This window comes from Epinephelus moara, chromosome 16 (assembly GCF_006386435.1).
Source record: "Epinephelus moara isolate mb chromosome 16, YSFRI_EMoa_1.0, whole genome shotgun sequence".
Lineage (NCBI taxonomy): Eukaryota > Metazoa > Chordata > Actinopteri > Perciformes > Serranidae > Epinephelus > Epinephelus moara.
Genome location: NC_065521.1, coordinates 40,857,748 through 40,876,467, shown reverse-complemented (window position 1 = coordinate 40,876,467; position 18,720 = coordinate 40,857,748). Strand labels below are relative to the sequence as shown.

The following is an 18,720-nucleotide window of genomic DNA, read 5'->3' as shown; positions in this document are numbered from 1 at the left end:
TGAATGAATGAATGAATGAATGAATGTTCACATACAGTGAAAAGTGCTGTCTCATAAAAATTGTTCCATTCAGACACCACACACTCACATACCCACACATTTGTGTTCAGTGTGCTTCCTGCAGACACCACACACTCACATACCCACACATTTGTGTTCAGTGTGCTTCCTGTTGTTATTTATCTTTTGTTGTATTTTTCTATATAATGTTTGCTTAGTTTTTTTTTGTCTACCCTTCTCCTTTTTTTGTTAACGTCCGTGTTTGTCCTTTAGTTGAGCTGAGATCTGTTTGTGTAAGGCTGTGGCTTTTCGACCTCTCCTGACACATTTCTGATTTTTTTTCTTTTTTACTATTTCTGTTTTATGCAGTTTTATCTGTGTGCAAATTTTAAAAAAATAAAAATAAATAAAAATACAACCAGCAGCTAGTTAGCTTAACATAAAGACTGGAAATGAAAAAAGAGCCTGGCTCTGTCCAAAGCTCTAAAGCTCACTAATTAAAACATAATACCTAATTTGTTAAATCTGTTCAACAAAAACAAAATGTTTAATGACAGTTGCTGCCAAGGGAAAAAATGGGCTACTTCTAGTCAGGGTCAGACTAGGAACAAAATTCGGGCCTGGCAGTTTTTCTCTGGATTGGCTCCATTGCTACCAGCTACCCACCAACCGGTTCAAGCATCCATTCACCTGCACCTGAACACAACAGGAACACTCCAAACCAACAGCACAATAACTAGAAAGAAATTCACCTGTATTCACAACACAGGACACACAGCTTATTAACTACGACATATATTCACCTGCATTTAAACAGGATTTACTGCACAGGAACACTCAAGGCCAACAGCACAGTAACTATGGGATAATGTAATGAGCCCTGAGAGGGTGATGCATGGAGAGGTTCTACATCCCTCTGGAGCTCCATGTTGATTTAGAAATAATTGTATAGCTTGTGTAGTGTCTGTGCTCAAAACAGCATCCATAGCAATGGTCCTTTATGCATTGCAGCGGTCTGCTATTCAGAAAAAAACAGACAGGATTTACAGCACAGATACACTAAATAAAAGACTGATGAGAGGTAAGTTCAAGCCGAAGCTGAATGGTATAGCACTGGCACTGGGAGTACTGCTGCTCTCTGGCTAGCTGCTTTAAGTGTTGTCATGTCGCTTGTCACATAAGTATGGTTTTTACATGTTTTTTATACAGATTTGAAGAAAAAAAAGACAATATAGTTTATTGCATTTAATAGTAGGGGTGTCACAATTTTGATTGTAATCGAAAATCGATCGAAACGAGATTTTAACTTGATCATCAAAATCTAAAGCAGGATCAGTGGTTTTCACAGTGTTTTGTCCTCTCTAACCCTGCTTTCTTGCGTGCATCCAAAGGCAAAAAACAATACTTAAAAGACGACACAGCGTAGCTTAGCGGTAGCCTGCAGCTACACTTTTCCAAGACACCTTGACCATTGTTGTCGTCTGAGATGACAGACAAACAACAGAATTGGAAAATACAAAATACATTTTGCCTTCCCCGTGAGTTATGTAAACCTCAAATGTGTCAATGACAGAAAATATACAGTTTAGTTTATAGTTCAGATTAGTTTAGTTTTTAGTTTAGTTGATGCTAGTGAAGTGAAAGTGAGGCAGGACCTGGTGGCTTCTTGCAGGTGAGGAAGGTCTACTTCTGCCATCTAGTGGCTTCTCTTTTTGCTCCCAATTAACTGGTGAAATAAGTTACTATATTTTTGATTAATTATTTAAATTTGAAAACACCTCTATCCTGTATATTTGTATATTTTATAGATATTTAATACTCTATTGTTCTAAAACTGGGCCTAGTGAGTGACCCTGACCCAGGGAACCCACTGCTTGTTCTGGTTGGTACTGGTTGTGAATCGTTAAAATTGTGGTTACTGTACTTAGTGTTACTGTAATTTGAAGCAATCTATGGCACAAGAATTTCCCTCAGGATAGATAAAGTTCAATTGAATTGAATTGAATGGCTTGAGCATGGTACATTCCAAAAAAAATAAATATGATGGTTAAATCACACTTGATACCATGTAGCTTATCTTTTTAAAGAATTTGTAAATGTAACTGATAGTTGTCAGTGAAGCCAATGATCTGTTGATCTTAAATATCAAGACTTGTGAGTCTAACAATGGCACAGCCTCGGTGCTGAAGAAAACTTTAAATCAAAAATTGAATTGAGTCATGACATTAATATCAAAAGTCAAATTGAATCTCGCGTTTGGAGAATCTTGGCACCCCTAATAATGGTGCTTGTAGGCGAATTAAGTTGCCTTCAGACAGAGCCAGGCTCGCTGTTTCCCAGTCTTTATACTAAGCTAAGCTAACAGGCTGCTGGCCCCAGCTTCACACTGAACAGACAGACAGACAGACAGACAGACAGTAGTAGTAGTATCGATCATCTCATCTAACTCTTGGCTAGAAAGCAGAGAAGCTGTCAAAGACGTCAAACTCTTCCTTAAACCATCAATAAAACCTGACTGCCAACATTTCCAGTGAACAGGAGTTAAATTGTTCTCTTACTGAATCCAAGTCATCAAGCTGTTTGAAACTCTACTCATGACAAAGTGAATAAAATAACCATGTTGAATGATAAGAATTTCGGAAGTACAAAGCTGTAATCAACACATCTCTAAGTCCTTAACATTAAAGACTAGAGACAGTAATTCCCTCACCAGGGCCAAACACAACAAAGGCTTTCGTGTCACATTTTCAAATGAAGAATCACAACATCAAATATTAAGAACAATGTTGAGTGCTACCAGTGTCCTCGAGTGTGAGGGCGAGGCGTCTGTCCTAAAATAACACGGTGCAAATCAAACCCTTTGTCGACTGACTCTCAGACAAACTGGGCATTGCCCTGGCAAATTAGAATATGGAGATGTAGAGCGTATCCCACTGGGCGCAGGAAGCCACAGGTGTACTTTTAATTAGGTGTGCGACATTTCCAGTCATTAAATAGGCAGCATGCACAGGGGCTCTCAAGGTAAATAACCACATTAGTCGGACACACACACACTCTAAACAGAAATACACTGCGATCATACAAAACCGAAATGGGTCTCAGCCAGTGGTGGAAAGATTCAGTCCGGTACTTAACTTAAGTACACTTCTGTAGTTCAGTATTTACATTTTATAATACTTTGTACCCCTAGGGCACAACTTTTTAGTTTAGTTTCGTTTATTCCACTATGATTATCTGACAATTATAATTACTAGTTACTTTCCACATTAAGATCATACATTAAAACATGATGAGTTTATTAAAAAAAATACTGCATTGTCTCGTTCTTTGCTTGTGGCCCTTTCAGAAAAAGCTGTCTCATTTAGGTTCCTTTCTATTTTTGTCAGCAGCTCCACCAAAAGCGACATTTCCCCTCAAAACCTCTCACATTATTTAAATATCTCTAACGCAGTATTCAGATTCACACAACAGCAAACTGTTAGAAAAGTGAAATGATTAATAAATAAATATATAAATAAATGCTCATTGTTGCAGCAGAGCTTTGTTTTGTCTTCTCTCTTCCATTAATCATCTCCCGACCCCTCACATTTATCTTACGACCCTTTGGAGGGGCCTCAACCCTGGGAACAAGTGGACTACACTACCTAACTGTAGCAGTCATTAAAATAGCACCACCTCATCCAGTTAGAACAACATAATGCAGTATATGGACTGATGCATCAGTATTAAACTGATAATGTAAAAATTATTTAGACATTACCTGGCCTTTTGCTTCATCCACCACTTCTGCTTGCTGCAGGTTTCTCTTTCAGCTATTTCAAGTGTGGTAATAGAGTCATGCAGGAAAGAGTCTTATAACCCAGAAATAAGTACTCTTAGCACTCTTGCTTCCCTTTCCTCAAATTCAACAGGTTTGCCAAATGGGTTTTCAGTTAGATGTCTGAAAAAAGGTCTGTGGTTAACACAAGCTTAAAAGAATACTCAGACAATTTGGGAGTTATGCCCTTTCTCTATCATCTTCATAGTGAGACAACATGATCGATATCTTTTTTGTGTCTGTACGTCCAGTGGCTGGGTCTCAGCGGTTAGCATTGCACTTATAGGGGGTCAGTACGTCCTGCGCTGTGATCCACGGAGTGATACACCGGTGAGCAGGCACAGACGTAGCCTGTAAACAAAACTCAGTTGTTTATTTAGCCTAACAATATCTCTGGACTATAGTAGCTGCAATGGACGACTTTGAACGCGATTTTGAAGAGTTTCTTGTAGCGGACACAGATCCAGAGCCATACCTGTTTGAGCCGGAGTATACAGATGAGGAACTCCAGGTGTTGGATGCTGAGCGGGTGAGAAGAGAGGCTGAATCCTCCGAGGCAGCGGAACAGCAAGGGGCCCAGGGGAGACGGAGGTCAGGGGAGGATTGGTGGTGTAGCTGCGGGGCTTGCTAACCTATGCCTACGGAGGTGGAATCATTTTGCTGCACAGAATGGGACTCGGTGCTACCATCGTTGGGGAGGTATATCATCAGGAGGAAAACCGCCGCAGAGAGTGCATCACAAGGAGTGAAAACTTTGCAGCAATCACTAATCCTGACATGATTGAAATATTTTTTCATGTTGCTAAGATAAACTGGAAAAAAACACCCCAGGCCTGCAGGAGCTGATGGACAGCTTTCAGTCGAGTGAGTAATATCGTCCGTGTGGACAGCTTTCAGTCGAGTGAGTAATATCGTCCGTGTCGTCTCTTTGTTTGGTTTTACCAAGTGACCTAGCGTAACGTTACCTGTCCCAGAGCCAGCTGCAGCTCTTGCTCACCAGTGTATCCCTCCGTGCAGAACGTAAACACACTATAGTTCCATGTATCAAACTTCTTCTAAAACGACTAAAAAAGGACTCTCGTTTTTTGAATTAATGTTTAAACATGCTTGTTTTAAATGCACGTGCAGAAATACCAGCTTCAGGGTTTCTGTAACGTTTCTTTGTTCACTTTTACCGTAGGCTACTGACCCCCTATAAGCGCAATGCTAACCGCTGAGACCCAGCCACTGGACGTACAGACACAATAAAGATATCGATCATGTTGTCTCAACATGAAAATGATAGAGGAAGGGCATAACTCCCAAATCGTCAGAGTATTCCTTTAAGAGCTCACGTATTGTTCTACGACATAGGGGCAGCTGTGGCTCAGAGGTAGAGCGGGTCGTCCACCAATTGCAAGACCGGCGGTTCGGTCCGCATGTCGAAGTATGTCAAAGTATCCTTGTGTGACTGTGTGAATGGTTACTAAGTAGCAGGTGGCACCTTGTATGGTAGCCTTAGCCACCAGTGTGTGAATGTGTGTGTGTGATGTGTGTGTGAATGTGACTCAGTGGTGTGAAAAGTGCTTTGAGTGCAGGGTAGACTACAAAGGGGCTGTACAAGTGCAGTCCATTTACATAAAATGTGTCAGTAGATACCCAACTCAAGAATTTTGAAGCTTTAAAGTGGCTAAAGCAGACTACAGAACGTCATCACGCCGAACATATTTTCTGCACTAATCCAAAATTCAATAGAAAACTCCTATTGGCTTGTTGAAGGGAACCAGGGGAACCCTATCTTTGTGTCAGCTGACAGAAAAACTTCATCCATGATGCACTAGGTCTATAACAATGGGTTGAAAGAGTACAAGTCGAAATGTCCAAGTTCCCAGTTGGAAATTTCAACTGGAGTCGGATTGCAGACTTGGAAAGTCAGAGGAACTACACCAACCCTGACCTCAAAATCCAAGATGGCTGCACCCTGCTCTCTCGGGTGAAAGTCGATGTTTGTTGGACTCATCCACCACCCCTCCCACCCGCCCCAGTCAGACTTTTGCTGCCTTAACCACAGCAACCAGCTGCGTATCATGCCAGCATCAAAGGACGCCTTTTTTCGTTGGTTATTGGTTTTGTTGGCACTGTCCAAGCGCCAGATTTCAACGATTTCAGAGTGAGACCAGGCTCCGGGGGTAGTTTGACAACCTGCTGTCTATCCTGGGGTTGTATAGCTCTGGGTATCTGGCAACCACTACCACCAGTTTCACCTCCGTTGTTTACCAGCTGTTAACATGTTCTCATGACCACCACAGAAGGCCCGACTCTTAAATAATCCTATTGGACAATGGACAAAATGAGATGACGTGGGATGCTTTTCCTTTCTGAGTTGAAGTTTTTTCAACTCAAGGAGTTTGGAGCTCTCAGGCAAAATACACCAGGCACAGAAACGTGAGGTGCGTCACAACGCAAAAACCGCAAGCAAAAAGCTTCATTCTTATTTAAAACAGTTACCTGAAGCCGCCTCCAGCTGCTAAAATACTTTCTGTGTGATCAGGGCCTTGGCCTGTCTCTGTCTCCCCTGGCTCTCTTGTCTGGCGTGTGTGTTAAACCTCAGATTTTAGTGCACAGGCATCACCCCTTCAGTAGAGGAATGTGAAAACACCTCTCTAGCCCAGATACAAGTCAGTATAGTGAAGGTCAGACATTTTAGGCGACATAAACATCAGAAACACACATTTTTCAGTGGAGGCGGGCTTTAATTAAAGGATTGTAACACTTCTTTCACCACTGATCTCATCAAAGTTGACGGGTGACATATTGCAGAAGATATTACATCACACTTGATCAAAATATAAAGTGATTTGAAAGTTGTGGTGGCATGCAGACACACACACACACACACACACACACACATCCACACAAACTTTGTCTTTCATCTGCTCTATAGGTATTTTTTCTAAAGAATGCAATCAAAAACAAATCAATATGAGCTACCATCTTGTTGTCAAAAGTCTTTCGGATTCCTGCAGAGCACTTAAAATACTATAAATAAGCACATGGATCATTACAGCATTGTCCTGTGGATTGTCGACGCAGCCGATGTTCTTCTTGCCCACGAGGATCAAGTTGATTACCAGAGGAAACCACTCAAAACCGCAGTACAGCAGTAATACAACCACCTGCTCAAGCTGTCTGACTCCATCTGCCTCAGCGTGTAACAGCAAACAACATAATGTTGTTAAACTCACTGTGGACACAGTGAGAGTTCCAGCTTTGTACCTGATGCTAATTATCAGTTCTGAGTTTGTTCGTTAATTATTGATCACCTGCTTGCGATATCATCTGATTGAGGTGTCGACTGACTGTCTGCTGAGCTGTTGCTATCTTTGTATAATAAAAAAAAAAAAACAATGCAGAGACTTTGTATGCATGCAGGCTCTCAGTGTAATGGGATCAGATGAATAAATAGTGTGGCAAAGAATGAGATATGAGCTGAATAAACAGCACAAATTTAGGCAGGTTTGTGGTGATAAACATGCAAACAAACACAATGTGTTTGTGTGTGTGTGTCTGTGGGGGGATGCCAAGAGACAGGAAGAGAAGGAGAGAAAAAGAAGTCCTATTAAGGATTTTTTTTTCATATGTGGCTTCAATGAAATCTGAATCCTGGGAGAGTTTCTGTGTTTTTACAGTGAAAACAGTCAGTTAGCACCTTCAGCCTTATTTTGTTTTTATTATTTTAAAAGGAGATCTAATTGATTGTTTTTCAGTTGTTTATAGTAAAGGTCAGTATAAATACAGTGGTGTGAGGTTACTAAGTTCATCTACTCAACTACTGTGCTTAAGTCCAAAATGTAGGTACCTGTACTTTACTTGAGTATTAGCATTTCATGCTACTTTATTCTTCACTTTATACTCCCCTAATTTTATTTGACAGTTTAGTTACTGGTGAATTAAAGTTTAAATACAACACATGTGAGTTAACAATACATAATGCAGTGTTACATGCACAGACGAAGCCAGAGATTCCCAACCTTTTTCCTTAAGGGACCCTTTATATCATTGAGTCAACTGACGATCTCTGACTATGAGGCATATGACAACATATTTTATAGATACTTCATAGGGTTGAGCCAAACACTCTGAAGAAACGAGTATCTGGTACATGATGTACTTTTTTAAAGTACAAATATCTGAGTAAAATGTTTCAGTATCTGTACTGGTGATGAAGAAAAATCCTCATTTCGGTAGCTGTGTTTAATCTCTATGGAGGAGGATTAGGGCAGTGTTAAAGAAAAGAATCTTAGATTTTTGGAAATTAAGTCATAAATCAACCAGAATAAAGTCGTAAATCTACAAGAATAAAGTCGTAGATCTACCAGAATAAAGTCGTAAATCTACCAGAATAAAATCATAAATCTACAAGAATAAAGTCGTAAATCTACGAGAATAAAGTCATAAATCTACGAGAATAAAGTCATAAATCTATGAGAATTAAGTCGGAAATCTACAAGAATAAAGTCGGAAATCTACAAGAATGAAGTCATAAATCTACAAGAATAAAGTCATAAATCTACAAGAATATAGTCGTAAATCTACAAGAATTAAGTCAGAAATCTACAAGAATAAAGTTTTCTAGTCTTCCGATCACCACGTCACATTCACCCACCACACACACTGGTGGCTGAGGTTACCATACATGGTGCCACCTACTACTCAGTAACCATTCACAAGCACTCATACACCAATGGAACGGTTCAGTATCTTGCCCAAAGATAATTCAACATGCAGACTGGCTGAGCTGGGGATCGACCGATCCTCCGATTAGTGGACGACCCGCTCTACCTCTGGGCCACAGTCGCCCATTTAGGTCCCTACCATTTCTGCTTTAAACACCACCTATCCCGAGTATGGCGGCCAGTCACTGTAGTGGAGCAAAAAGAAAGACAACCTGTGGCCCAAAACGCATTTTCCCCATAGACGTCTGAAAAACTGTTCACAGGACACCTTGAACTGTAAACAAGGTCAATTATGAATCTCTCTACTCTGAATTTTTGAGCCATGGTGGTTTTATGTCTGTAAAACTTTCCTTAAGCCAAGTAAAGCGTTCAAGAAAAATCTGTGACATCATCACTACATAAAGTCGTTGAACCGAACAGAACTCACGGGAGAAACACTACTGCACATACTCAGTGGGCTGCATACCATGGAAGCACATCTGGAAGCTAGGAAAAATTTTTGCCGTATGCACCAGGCGAACAACTCCACTGAAATAAGTAGGCGCCATTTTGGGGTTTGATAACTAGTCATTATTAAAATCTATGGGGCAGATATTTAGATGATTGAACAGATACAGATACAGATAATGGTTTTCTCACCCAGCCCTCATACTTAGTTTTATATGCAATGCATAACAATACAAAACAACTGATAAGCTGTACAGATAACTGAAATAGAACGCCATAACTGCAGGAAGTTTGTGGAGAACGAGTGATTTGGAGATTATTACCTGTATATGTTGCATCAAAGATGAGTTTTCCTGAACTTTTTATATCATTCTCTCTATTTTTTTTTACCATCATACATACTTAATAGGCTTCTTGTTGATAAATTAAGTGTTTCCTTCTCCCTGACGCTCGGCCATTGTTCTATTTGCTCTGTGGTTGTTTTACCTGTGTACTTTTCCAGCACAGGACGATGCTGTTTAGCAGAGAGGGAATGCTCTGTGAATGTAGGTGATGTTCAGGACTTCACTCTGTCCTTATCTTGTGAGGTGTTGTTTTATTTTTTTTATAATGCAAAGAAGAAACAGCTCGCACACCGCAGGGCTCCAATGTTCAGTCCATTTATTAGCACCGTGTGCACACGGTGCTAATAAATGGACTGTTTCTTCTTTGCATTCTATGTTGTTTTCGGCTCAGCACCTGCCTTTTTTGTGGTTTGGATGTGCGTGTGGACCTTGTACTCTTTATTTTTTTTATAGAAATGAATAAAATGCTGAGATAGAAGACTACTGTAAGTTTTCTTACACCATTTCCCATCTCCAGCTCATTCAAAACTCGTCTGCCAGACTTTTAATTCCAAGAGACAAGACCACAAAACTCCCACTGTTGCGATGCTACACTGGCTACCTGTTAAGTATAGAGTTGATTTTAAACTTTTATTCATTACTTTTAAAGCCCTACATGGCCTCGCTCCAACATATATTTAATTTTTACTTACGCCCTATGAGCCTTGCCGCTGCCTGCGCTCCTCAGGTAGGACCCTCCTAACTGAAACCGGGTATTTTCCCGTTAGCAAACTCTTTGTCTTTCTTTAAAACACTCCTCAAAACATACTTTTACAGGAAGGCTTTTTACAGTAAGTCTGTAGTGTGTCTAGTTTTTATCCTTCCTTTATCAATTTTATTATTTATTTACAAAATTAGCATCAATCATAATAATCCATATGACTGTATAACACTCAAAGACACCATTTTTCTGGATAAATAAAGTAAAGTAAAGTAAAGTTTTGATAGTGTAATTACACTTTGCTGATAATACTTAAATAATAACTTTAATGCAGGACTTTAACTTGTAATTTGTAATAATTACAGTAGTGCCATCGATGCTTCCTCCACCACTGCTGAAATGTCACTTTCTGTATTGGTGTTAATAGGACCAAAGTAGGAGAGACAGCGAGACAGAGAGTTTCCCTTGTTCTTCAAATGTCTAAATTTTTCCAAAGCTTGCAGCAGAAAGATGCGTGGCCTCGGGTTGCCTGCAGGCTGTCATCACTCAGCTCCCGCTCCTGACACAACCAAAGTTTCCAGGTCAGGGAGGAGCACAAACTCTGACTGCTGGGGTATTCTGTATCAAGGCAGGAAATCGCTGTCGTCGTCGCTGACATCCCCTATCCATATTTTATGAACATGTGAACTCTAATTATGTTGCCGGTCTGCACACTCACACTGATTCCATTTAGCAGCCCTCTACCACCGCCACCTCCACCACATCTGTATCACCTCAGTGTCGCTGCCTGTTGGAGGAAGCTTCAGAGATGTTCTCCCCTGGCTTCTTGAAATATACAAGCCACGTACACTCAGTTAATCAAAAGTGAAAAGCCATTAGATGAGATATAGAATATGTTCCACTTCACAATGGCTCTGCAGATTGTATGGGCAGTTATGGCACTGCAGGGTTGGTGACACACTGCCCCCTGCAGGCACGTTGCAGGAACATCCATCTATCTGCTTTACAGCTGCTGTGGCATCATTATAGCCTCAACCATCGTTTTAAAAGAGCAGAATGGCAGCATTTATAGGCCCTCCCTGAAAGAGTTCTCAGGTCAGCGTCCTCCAAATTGGGCAATTAAAGTCTAATTTATTAAAATTAAGGAGCTCGACATTAACACTGCGTCTGCACAGATCTCTCTCTATGTGGTGCTTCCCTCTGCTGGGTTTATTTCACACCACAACTTCTAATTTACTGAAGGAATAAGCTCCTTTATTTGACTTAATCCAGAGGAATGCCTTTTCATTACAATGTGAAAATTAGATTTATTATTTTGCTGGAAAAATCTAATCTCCCCCCTAAAGTGTTGCAAATGATCCATTGCAGCAGACAATAGTCACAACTTCAGACACACATTCATTGTTGAGTTCTACTCACTGAAGTTGTGTGCAATCTTCTGGTTGAGCATAATATGCTGCGTATGGCTCGGCTCAGCGGCATCAAACGTCCCCAGATCTTTGATGGCAAATTGCTCGTATAGGCGGGATGTGTCGATTTCAATCCTCCCGGTGCTTTCTTGTATCCAAAATGATTTTGCAATCTGCCAAGAAACAAATTAATTCAGGGCTGAGACAACTCCATTATACGAGGAAATCAATGTTAACATTACAAAAGAGCAACACTGGGGAAGCAATAACTGACAGAGAAAACAAAGAGTAATTCCCAACGATGATGCAATATGAGGAATAATGAAGTGAAACCAAGTTGAAACTGACCTTTCAGAGTTTGCCACAGTCAGAAAGCACTGCATTTAAATATGAATAATTCACACTAATGAGATACGATATAAGCCTCATATTTAAAGGGGAACTTTTGTATTTTCCAACCTGCTCTCTCTTTTCCCACAATGTTGTGTCTGAGAGATGAATGGAGACAAGTGTTTTTTAAAATGGTCCAGTACTGAGCGACAGAAACCGGCGGCAATGTAATTACTTGGGGCAACTGAGCGAAGTCTATGTACGTCCACTAAAAGTGTTTGTTTTTGCCACTTGCACGCTCAGATTGTTCTCATAAGTGTCTGACAACATTATTGAAAACATTCTTCCAAAGATGCACCTTTTTGTTCAAGAGTTTGTTTCACCAGAAACAGCTCCAAAATCACCAAACCCACCAGACTCCATGTAAATAAACAGTAATTTTAGCGTGTATAGAGGCAACATATTTTCACATCTAACTGGATGAATTGAGGGTTTATTCAACCAAACCAGAGCTGGTGATTGTTAGAACAGTGAAAAGTCAAACCAAGGTGGCTTTTGTGAATTTTATTTTGTTTCTGTCAACTTTGAAAGAAGTGTGTTTGACAATGATAGAGTTACTGTTTATTTAAATGGAGTCTGGTTGGTTTGACAGAAATTTCAGAGCTGTTGTGGGTTAACCCTTTAAAAACAGCGGCCGGCCATGAACAACCATGGGATATTGTTGCTTGCGTGATCTAATTTAATAAATCGATCTATAATAAGAACCATATTAGCGAGAGCATTTATTGTTTTTGCAGCAGGAAACTAAAGCTTCTGTCTTCAAGCACCATCACATCATTACCTTACATTACCTTACTTTGGGAGTGGTGCAAACATGGTATGTTCCTGTAATGGCCACAGGAGGTTGTTCTTTGCATAATCCTGTACATTTTTATTAGGGCCCGACCGTTTTATTGGCCAGCCGATTTAATCGGCCGATTATAGCCATTAGAGAATAATTGGCCGATTGACGCCGATGTTAACACTAATATTTTCATCACTATTAAAATGCAGGGAATATGGTGTTTTACTTAGAAATGATGTCTTTGTGTTACTTTTTGCACTATAACCTACCTCTGTTAAATTGGCGATAATAATTAGAACTCTGGTACTGTGAACACACATGTGAATGTCATAATTCATATAGACTTTGCATGATTATTTTATTTCCCAGAGGTTTACTGCCTTTTTGCACATCATATTTTTGATTTATTTTGTGTTCAAATTGTTCATATGCTGCTTGTTCCACACAGTTTCTGAAAATAAAAGTATTTGAAAATAGTAAAATGTTCTTCCTTCAATTTATATCTTTGTAGCGAGTGTTTGAACTATATTTAAGCCATCAAAAGCAGGTATTTCGGGGGTTTATAAATTGAAAAATGTAAAAATTTAATCAGCCGATATATCGATTATCGGATTTTTTTTTTTCATAATATCAGCATCGGCCCCAAAAAATACATATCGATCGGGCCCTAATATTTATTTTGAATAAAAACCATAATAACTAGAACAGTCAGTCTTTTTGCAGCAGAAAGTAAAGGCCTCTGTCTTCCATGATGCACTCTGCTCATAAAAATGTGCATATCACAAAAACTAGATGATATACATAATTCGAATAACTTGTGAAATGTCAACAGATATTTTGTTTATGTTTCTACATTTAAAAATTGTTGGATTAATATTTTTTGTGTTTATTTTGTGAAATCTGATGGAAAAACAAAACAAACAATTTTTGTATTTCTTTTTTATGACCCAATTTCAATTCTTTTTATGAATTATTATGGCTTATTGACTTGTGTAACCTTTTAGATAAGGTTGTACAGATTTTAGGAATGTGAAGCATTTGAAGATACTCCAAGAAATGACCACATAATAAGCAAAAATACCAATGTAGGCACCTGCTCACCGTTTCTGTTAGTTCAAAGGCTTTAACAGAAAGGATCTTACTCTATAACAGAAAGGTTACTGTCTCTGTAAGGATCATTTCCATAATGTTGACAGGCACTTGAAATAACATTCTGAGCCTGTACATGGCGAAAACACGCACTTTCATTTTACGTAAATGGACGGTGCTCAATTACCCACAGGGATTACATTGCAGACAGACAAAAGTGATTGTTCCCGTTAGTCACTTAGACATTAAAACATGACATAATAGGGTCCAGGTTACCCTTTAACTGTATGAGTACTGTATGAGTATGGTGATTTAGTGTTTTCTGATGAAGGAAGTTTTAACTGACAGGTGACAGTGTTACCTTGTCTGAGCCAACTTGGTTCCAGTGGAAAGCCTTGGTGCATGGTTTTTTCAACTTCATTGGGATTTTGAAGGGTAAAGGTGGGGGTGGAGGGATGCTGGGGGGTGAAGGCCCTTTCACAGCTGATGAGCTTGATTCATGGTTAAGAGACTCTGGGACTGTGGTAGAGGACGTGAGGGCTGTATTGGAGGGTGAGGGTTGAGGGGAGGTGGGCAAAGATATGGGAACGACACCGGGGGAGGTTGGTGGTGGGACGGGAGGCAAAATATCAGGCGTGATAACAGCAGTGTTCTTGGTGCTGCGAGGTTTAGGAACAGGCTTTGCATAATCAGCTGAAGGATAACTTTGATTTGTGTCACCAGATGATAAATGATCTCCACCGGCAGGAGTTGGAGCCGCATTTTCATAATCAACTGGAGGATAAGTTATATTCTCGTCACCAAATCCACCACTTGACTCAGGCTCTGTGTCACTGTCCTCTGCATCTTCATCTATGCTGATATGTCGTAGATCCTTTGTTTGTTCAAACAATTGTTCCGCCATTGACTTCCTCTTCCAGTCCCTGCACAGTCTGTGAATGGCATGGACCCAAGCGTCTCGTTCCTTTTGGACAGCCCCAGGAGCAGCAGTCTGATCTGGTACAGGCACCCGGAACCTGTTATAAATCCACAAAACTTAACTTCACTCATGAACTCAGGTAATTAACACTTGAGGCCTATATTTACAACATTAGCACTAAATGACGCTGCATCATAAGTGCCACAGTATAAATAAATGCATTGCAAAAGAGGCTGCTAACTGACATTTCACATTTTTTTCCAAGGCTGTAAATTAATTTGATGAGAAACAGCTGATGTCTGCCGTTTCTTTCCACATCTTAAAGAGACATATTCCAGGGTTGTATGAGGTACCTATCCATAGTCAGTGTAATACCTAGAGTAGATATCTATCTGAACACCCCCAGTTTGGAGAAGCAGACAGAAATGGCAACACAATAGCTAAGTAATGTACTGCTGTGGACAGGGGCAGCCTTTAAAGTGTTTTAGCCACCTTAAAATAAAAATCAATGTCAGTTTAAGCGTATGCTAGGATATTTTCAGTGCTTTACTTTGCTGTCAGACAGCAATATCCGACAATGAACTGAAGCTGTTTTCTATGTTTATATAGGTTTATTGCTTTAGCATTTTAAAGGTCCAGTGTGTAAGATTTTGGGGGATTTAGTGGCATCTAGCGGTGGGGATTGCAGATTGCAACCAGCTGAAACTTCTCCTGGTTAGAATTCCTTCGATGTTCATTGTTCAGGAGGTTTTTACCAGGAGCCGAATTATCCGCAGAGGTCTCCTCCTCTCCAGAACGAACACACCAGGTGATTTAAACCGGAAAAACACTGTACAAAGCAGTTTTGCATTACAAATCAGTGTTTCTCCAACGCTGTTTGGTATGACGGAGATGTGCCGTTAGCTCAGCACCTGCTAAGCTGTGCTCACGTTTTTCTTTGATAATTTACAATCCAGATGTTCAGGAGGTTTTTACTGTGAGCTGAATTATCCACAGAGGTCCCTTCCTCTCCAGAGTAAACCGACGCAGTGATTTAAGCCAATAAAAACACTGAATTAAGCAGTTGTATATTAAAAAAAAAAAAAAAAAGCACTGTTAGTCCCAAAGGGGCTGCTAGCTATGGTGGCCAATGCGAAAACGCAAATGGCCCTATTTGGAGCCATTTTTTCCCCGTTAAAGGGGGTTTTTTGGGGAGTTTTTCCTTATCCGCTGCGAGGGTCATAAGGACAGAGGAATGTCGTATGCTGTAAAGCCCTGTGAGGCAAATTGTGATTTGTGATATTGGGCTTTATAAATAAAATTGATTGATTGATTGATTGAGTGTTTGGTTTGTCTATTCATAGCAGTGTAACATAGCAATCTGTGTAGACAAGAATCCACTCCCTATGTAGATATAAATGGCTCAGTCTAGGGTAAAGAAAACAATGATTTTTATTGTCAGGTGATTAAACACTAAGGAACAAAGGTATTATTGTATTCCATTTCTGTCAATATATCTCCCTAAATCCTGCACACAAGTATTCACACGGGGAGTGAGTCCCTCTCACATTTCTGAGTAAACAGGTGTTTTTTTGTGTGAAACAACTAACAGCAGGGAAATCAGGTTGAAATAAGGAAGGAAGAAATGCTTGAGAGACTTCCACCCCCACAGCACCACCCCAATATAAACAGAAGCAGAAGAAAAGGTACAAATTGGTGCAGAAAAAATTCACCAGAATGCAGGAAATTAAGAGTTTGACACTCTAAAGAAAGCACAGTTATATTCCATTTTTGCCAATATATCCCCTATACACTGAAACTTTAAAGGGTAAGTTTGGATTCACCAAAGTCACACACTAACATGAACTAACCAATGAAGGCAGCAGTAAACCAGCAACTCCAGTGTTCTACAAGGTAAAATTACTTATTTTGCCAAAGGAGATTGGATGCTTTGACTCTGAAGCCACAGGTGGATATGATGACTTCAACTCCTCGTCAGTAAGGGCTGTCTGACGGCAAAGTCAAGAGGTGAATATATTCTAAATATGGCAAACACTTTTTAGGTGGCTAAAAAACATTTTGCTGCTTCCCCCATCCACACCAGTACATCTCTTAGCTTCTGTGTCGGTACTCCTGCCTGCTTCTCCAAACAGGGGGTCCACCAATCATGTGGCTCAGAGGTAGATCGGTAGTTTGTTCCCTGGCTCCTCCAGTGGAAGTATCCTTTGGCAAGATACTTGGTGCTTCTCAAAGTGAAGGATCCATCCTTGGTAGGAAGGATCCTTTCAAGTCGGGTCCTACAGAGGCGAGAGTTCTTCCTAGCATTCGGTGAACACACATTGAAACAGGCTAGCGAGTACCCCCAGGTTTGCGTCATTAACCCCCTGGGGACTGGGAGGGTTTCAGGATACTTTGATAATTTTGGCACTCTCTAATGTTGTTGTACAATTTGGACAAATGTAAGCACTATTTTCAGAGTCACATGACTTTTAGGAAGAACGTATTTCTGGGTTATTCTTGGTCACTTGAGGTGATTCTGTTAAGTCTTAGGAATCTATGAGGCATTAAAGGGAAATTTCGGTTTATTTCAACATGTCTCCTATCGTCCTAAATTTGTTTCAAGTGACTAGTGACATAAAAATAATAGTTAGCATCTTAGCCGTTAGCCTAGATACAGGCGGGGCGCATAGTAGCGTCAGACCTGTTAAAACGTAAGTGAACGAGCATGCTTGTTCTTGCAAGATTTCAGGCACGGTATGAGATCGCTGCTTGTTCTCGCAATATTTCAGCCGCGCTTTGGAAAGCAGAGCTAAATGGTTAACAAACATGGCAGCACACCGGTAAGGTAAGACAACACGTTTACATGTCATTTTCTATATATTCTCTGACATTTATCCTAACGATATGAGGCGGTCTTTGTGGAAAAAAAGCTTGTTTAGTGGACTAACTTTGCACTTGAAGTATGCCCGTTCACTTATGTTTTAACAGGTCTGACGCTACTATGTGCCCCGGCTGTATCTAGGCTAACGGCTAACATGCTAACTATTATTTTTATGTCACTAGTCACTTGAAACAAATTTAGGATGGTAGGAGACAGGTTGAAATAAACCGAAATTTCCCTTTAACACTGTAATCGGCTACATTGATTTGGACAATTAAATGTCTATCAAGAAATGTATGTCCTGTTGTTTTGGAATTAAGAGTTGGCAGGGGTAATCCCTATTTTCACTGAATATGCGAAAAGTGCTATTCACAGGTGAGGCCAGGTTCTTGACATTAGAACAGACCTTAGACGGGATTCGATGACGTAGCCTCCTTGAAATTTGTCCGTTTACGGATCCTTCCTTGACTTTGAGAAACACCCACCAAACCCCAAATTGCTCCTGATGGCTGTTCCATCGGTGTGTGTGTGTGAATGCTTACTGAGTAGCAGGTGGCACCATGTATGGTAGCCTCGGCCACCACTGTGTGAATGTGTGTATGAATGGGTGAATGTGACATGTAGTGTAAAAGCACTTTGAGTGGTCGAAGAGTAGAAAAGCGCCATACAAGTGCAGTCCATTTTACCAACCACCACCTACTGTAGATAACACACCGACTGTTGAGTACCTCATACAACTCCACTTTAAAAAATTTAACTGTCTCTTTAGTAATTCTCACTTACTTGTACTCATTTTTGTGGGTGATCAGGGTGAAAGTGTCGGAGCTGTGAGGTTTCTGTACGCTGGTGTCGCCATCTGACAGGTGAATCACGATGGACCTGGGCACCGAGTATGTCACCTCACCATCGGTGGAGCCCCGTCGCCTGAAGGGGACCAGTGTTAGCTGGCCTGGGTGGAGCTGGACCTCATATCTGGAACAAAATAGAGAAGGTAAACCACCACAACAGGACCTGAGCCGTCCAAAGACCACAATACATACTGTTTTTGCAGTTAGTATACTTGAATTCCATGTTATTTATTGTGTAAGTACTGTAGTTATGGGGATTTGTGTGTAAGAATATTATATCAGACAGTTATTACTCAAACCACCAAAACCAGTATTTTTATGTCTTAGATGTCTGGAGGAGATCTTTAGTTTTCTTTAGTCGTCACTTGTCTATGTGAGCACAAATTAGTCTTGATTCA

At 40.3% G+C, this 18,720-nt stretch overlaps 1 protein-coding gene across 1 annotated transcript in view; it reads right to left on the bottom strand.

Annotated features, from left to right (window-relative positions):
* Nucleotides 1–18,720, bottom strand: part of LOC126403489 (uncharacterized) — a 72,908-nt gene that overhangs the window by 47,311 nt on the left and 6,877 nt on the right. The window contains exons 6-8 of the mRNA XM_050066196.1: nt 18,258–18,446; nt 14,057–14,711; nt 11,443–11,605 (exon numbers count right to left, since the gene is read on the bottom strand). Of these exons, the coding sequence (XP_049922153.1) occupies nt 11,443–11,605; nt 14,057–14,711; nt 18,258–18,446 (1,007 nt within the window). The remainder of the gene's footprint in view (nt 1–11,442; nt 11,606–14,056; nt 14,712–18,257; nt 18,447–18,720) is intronic.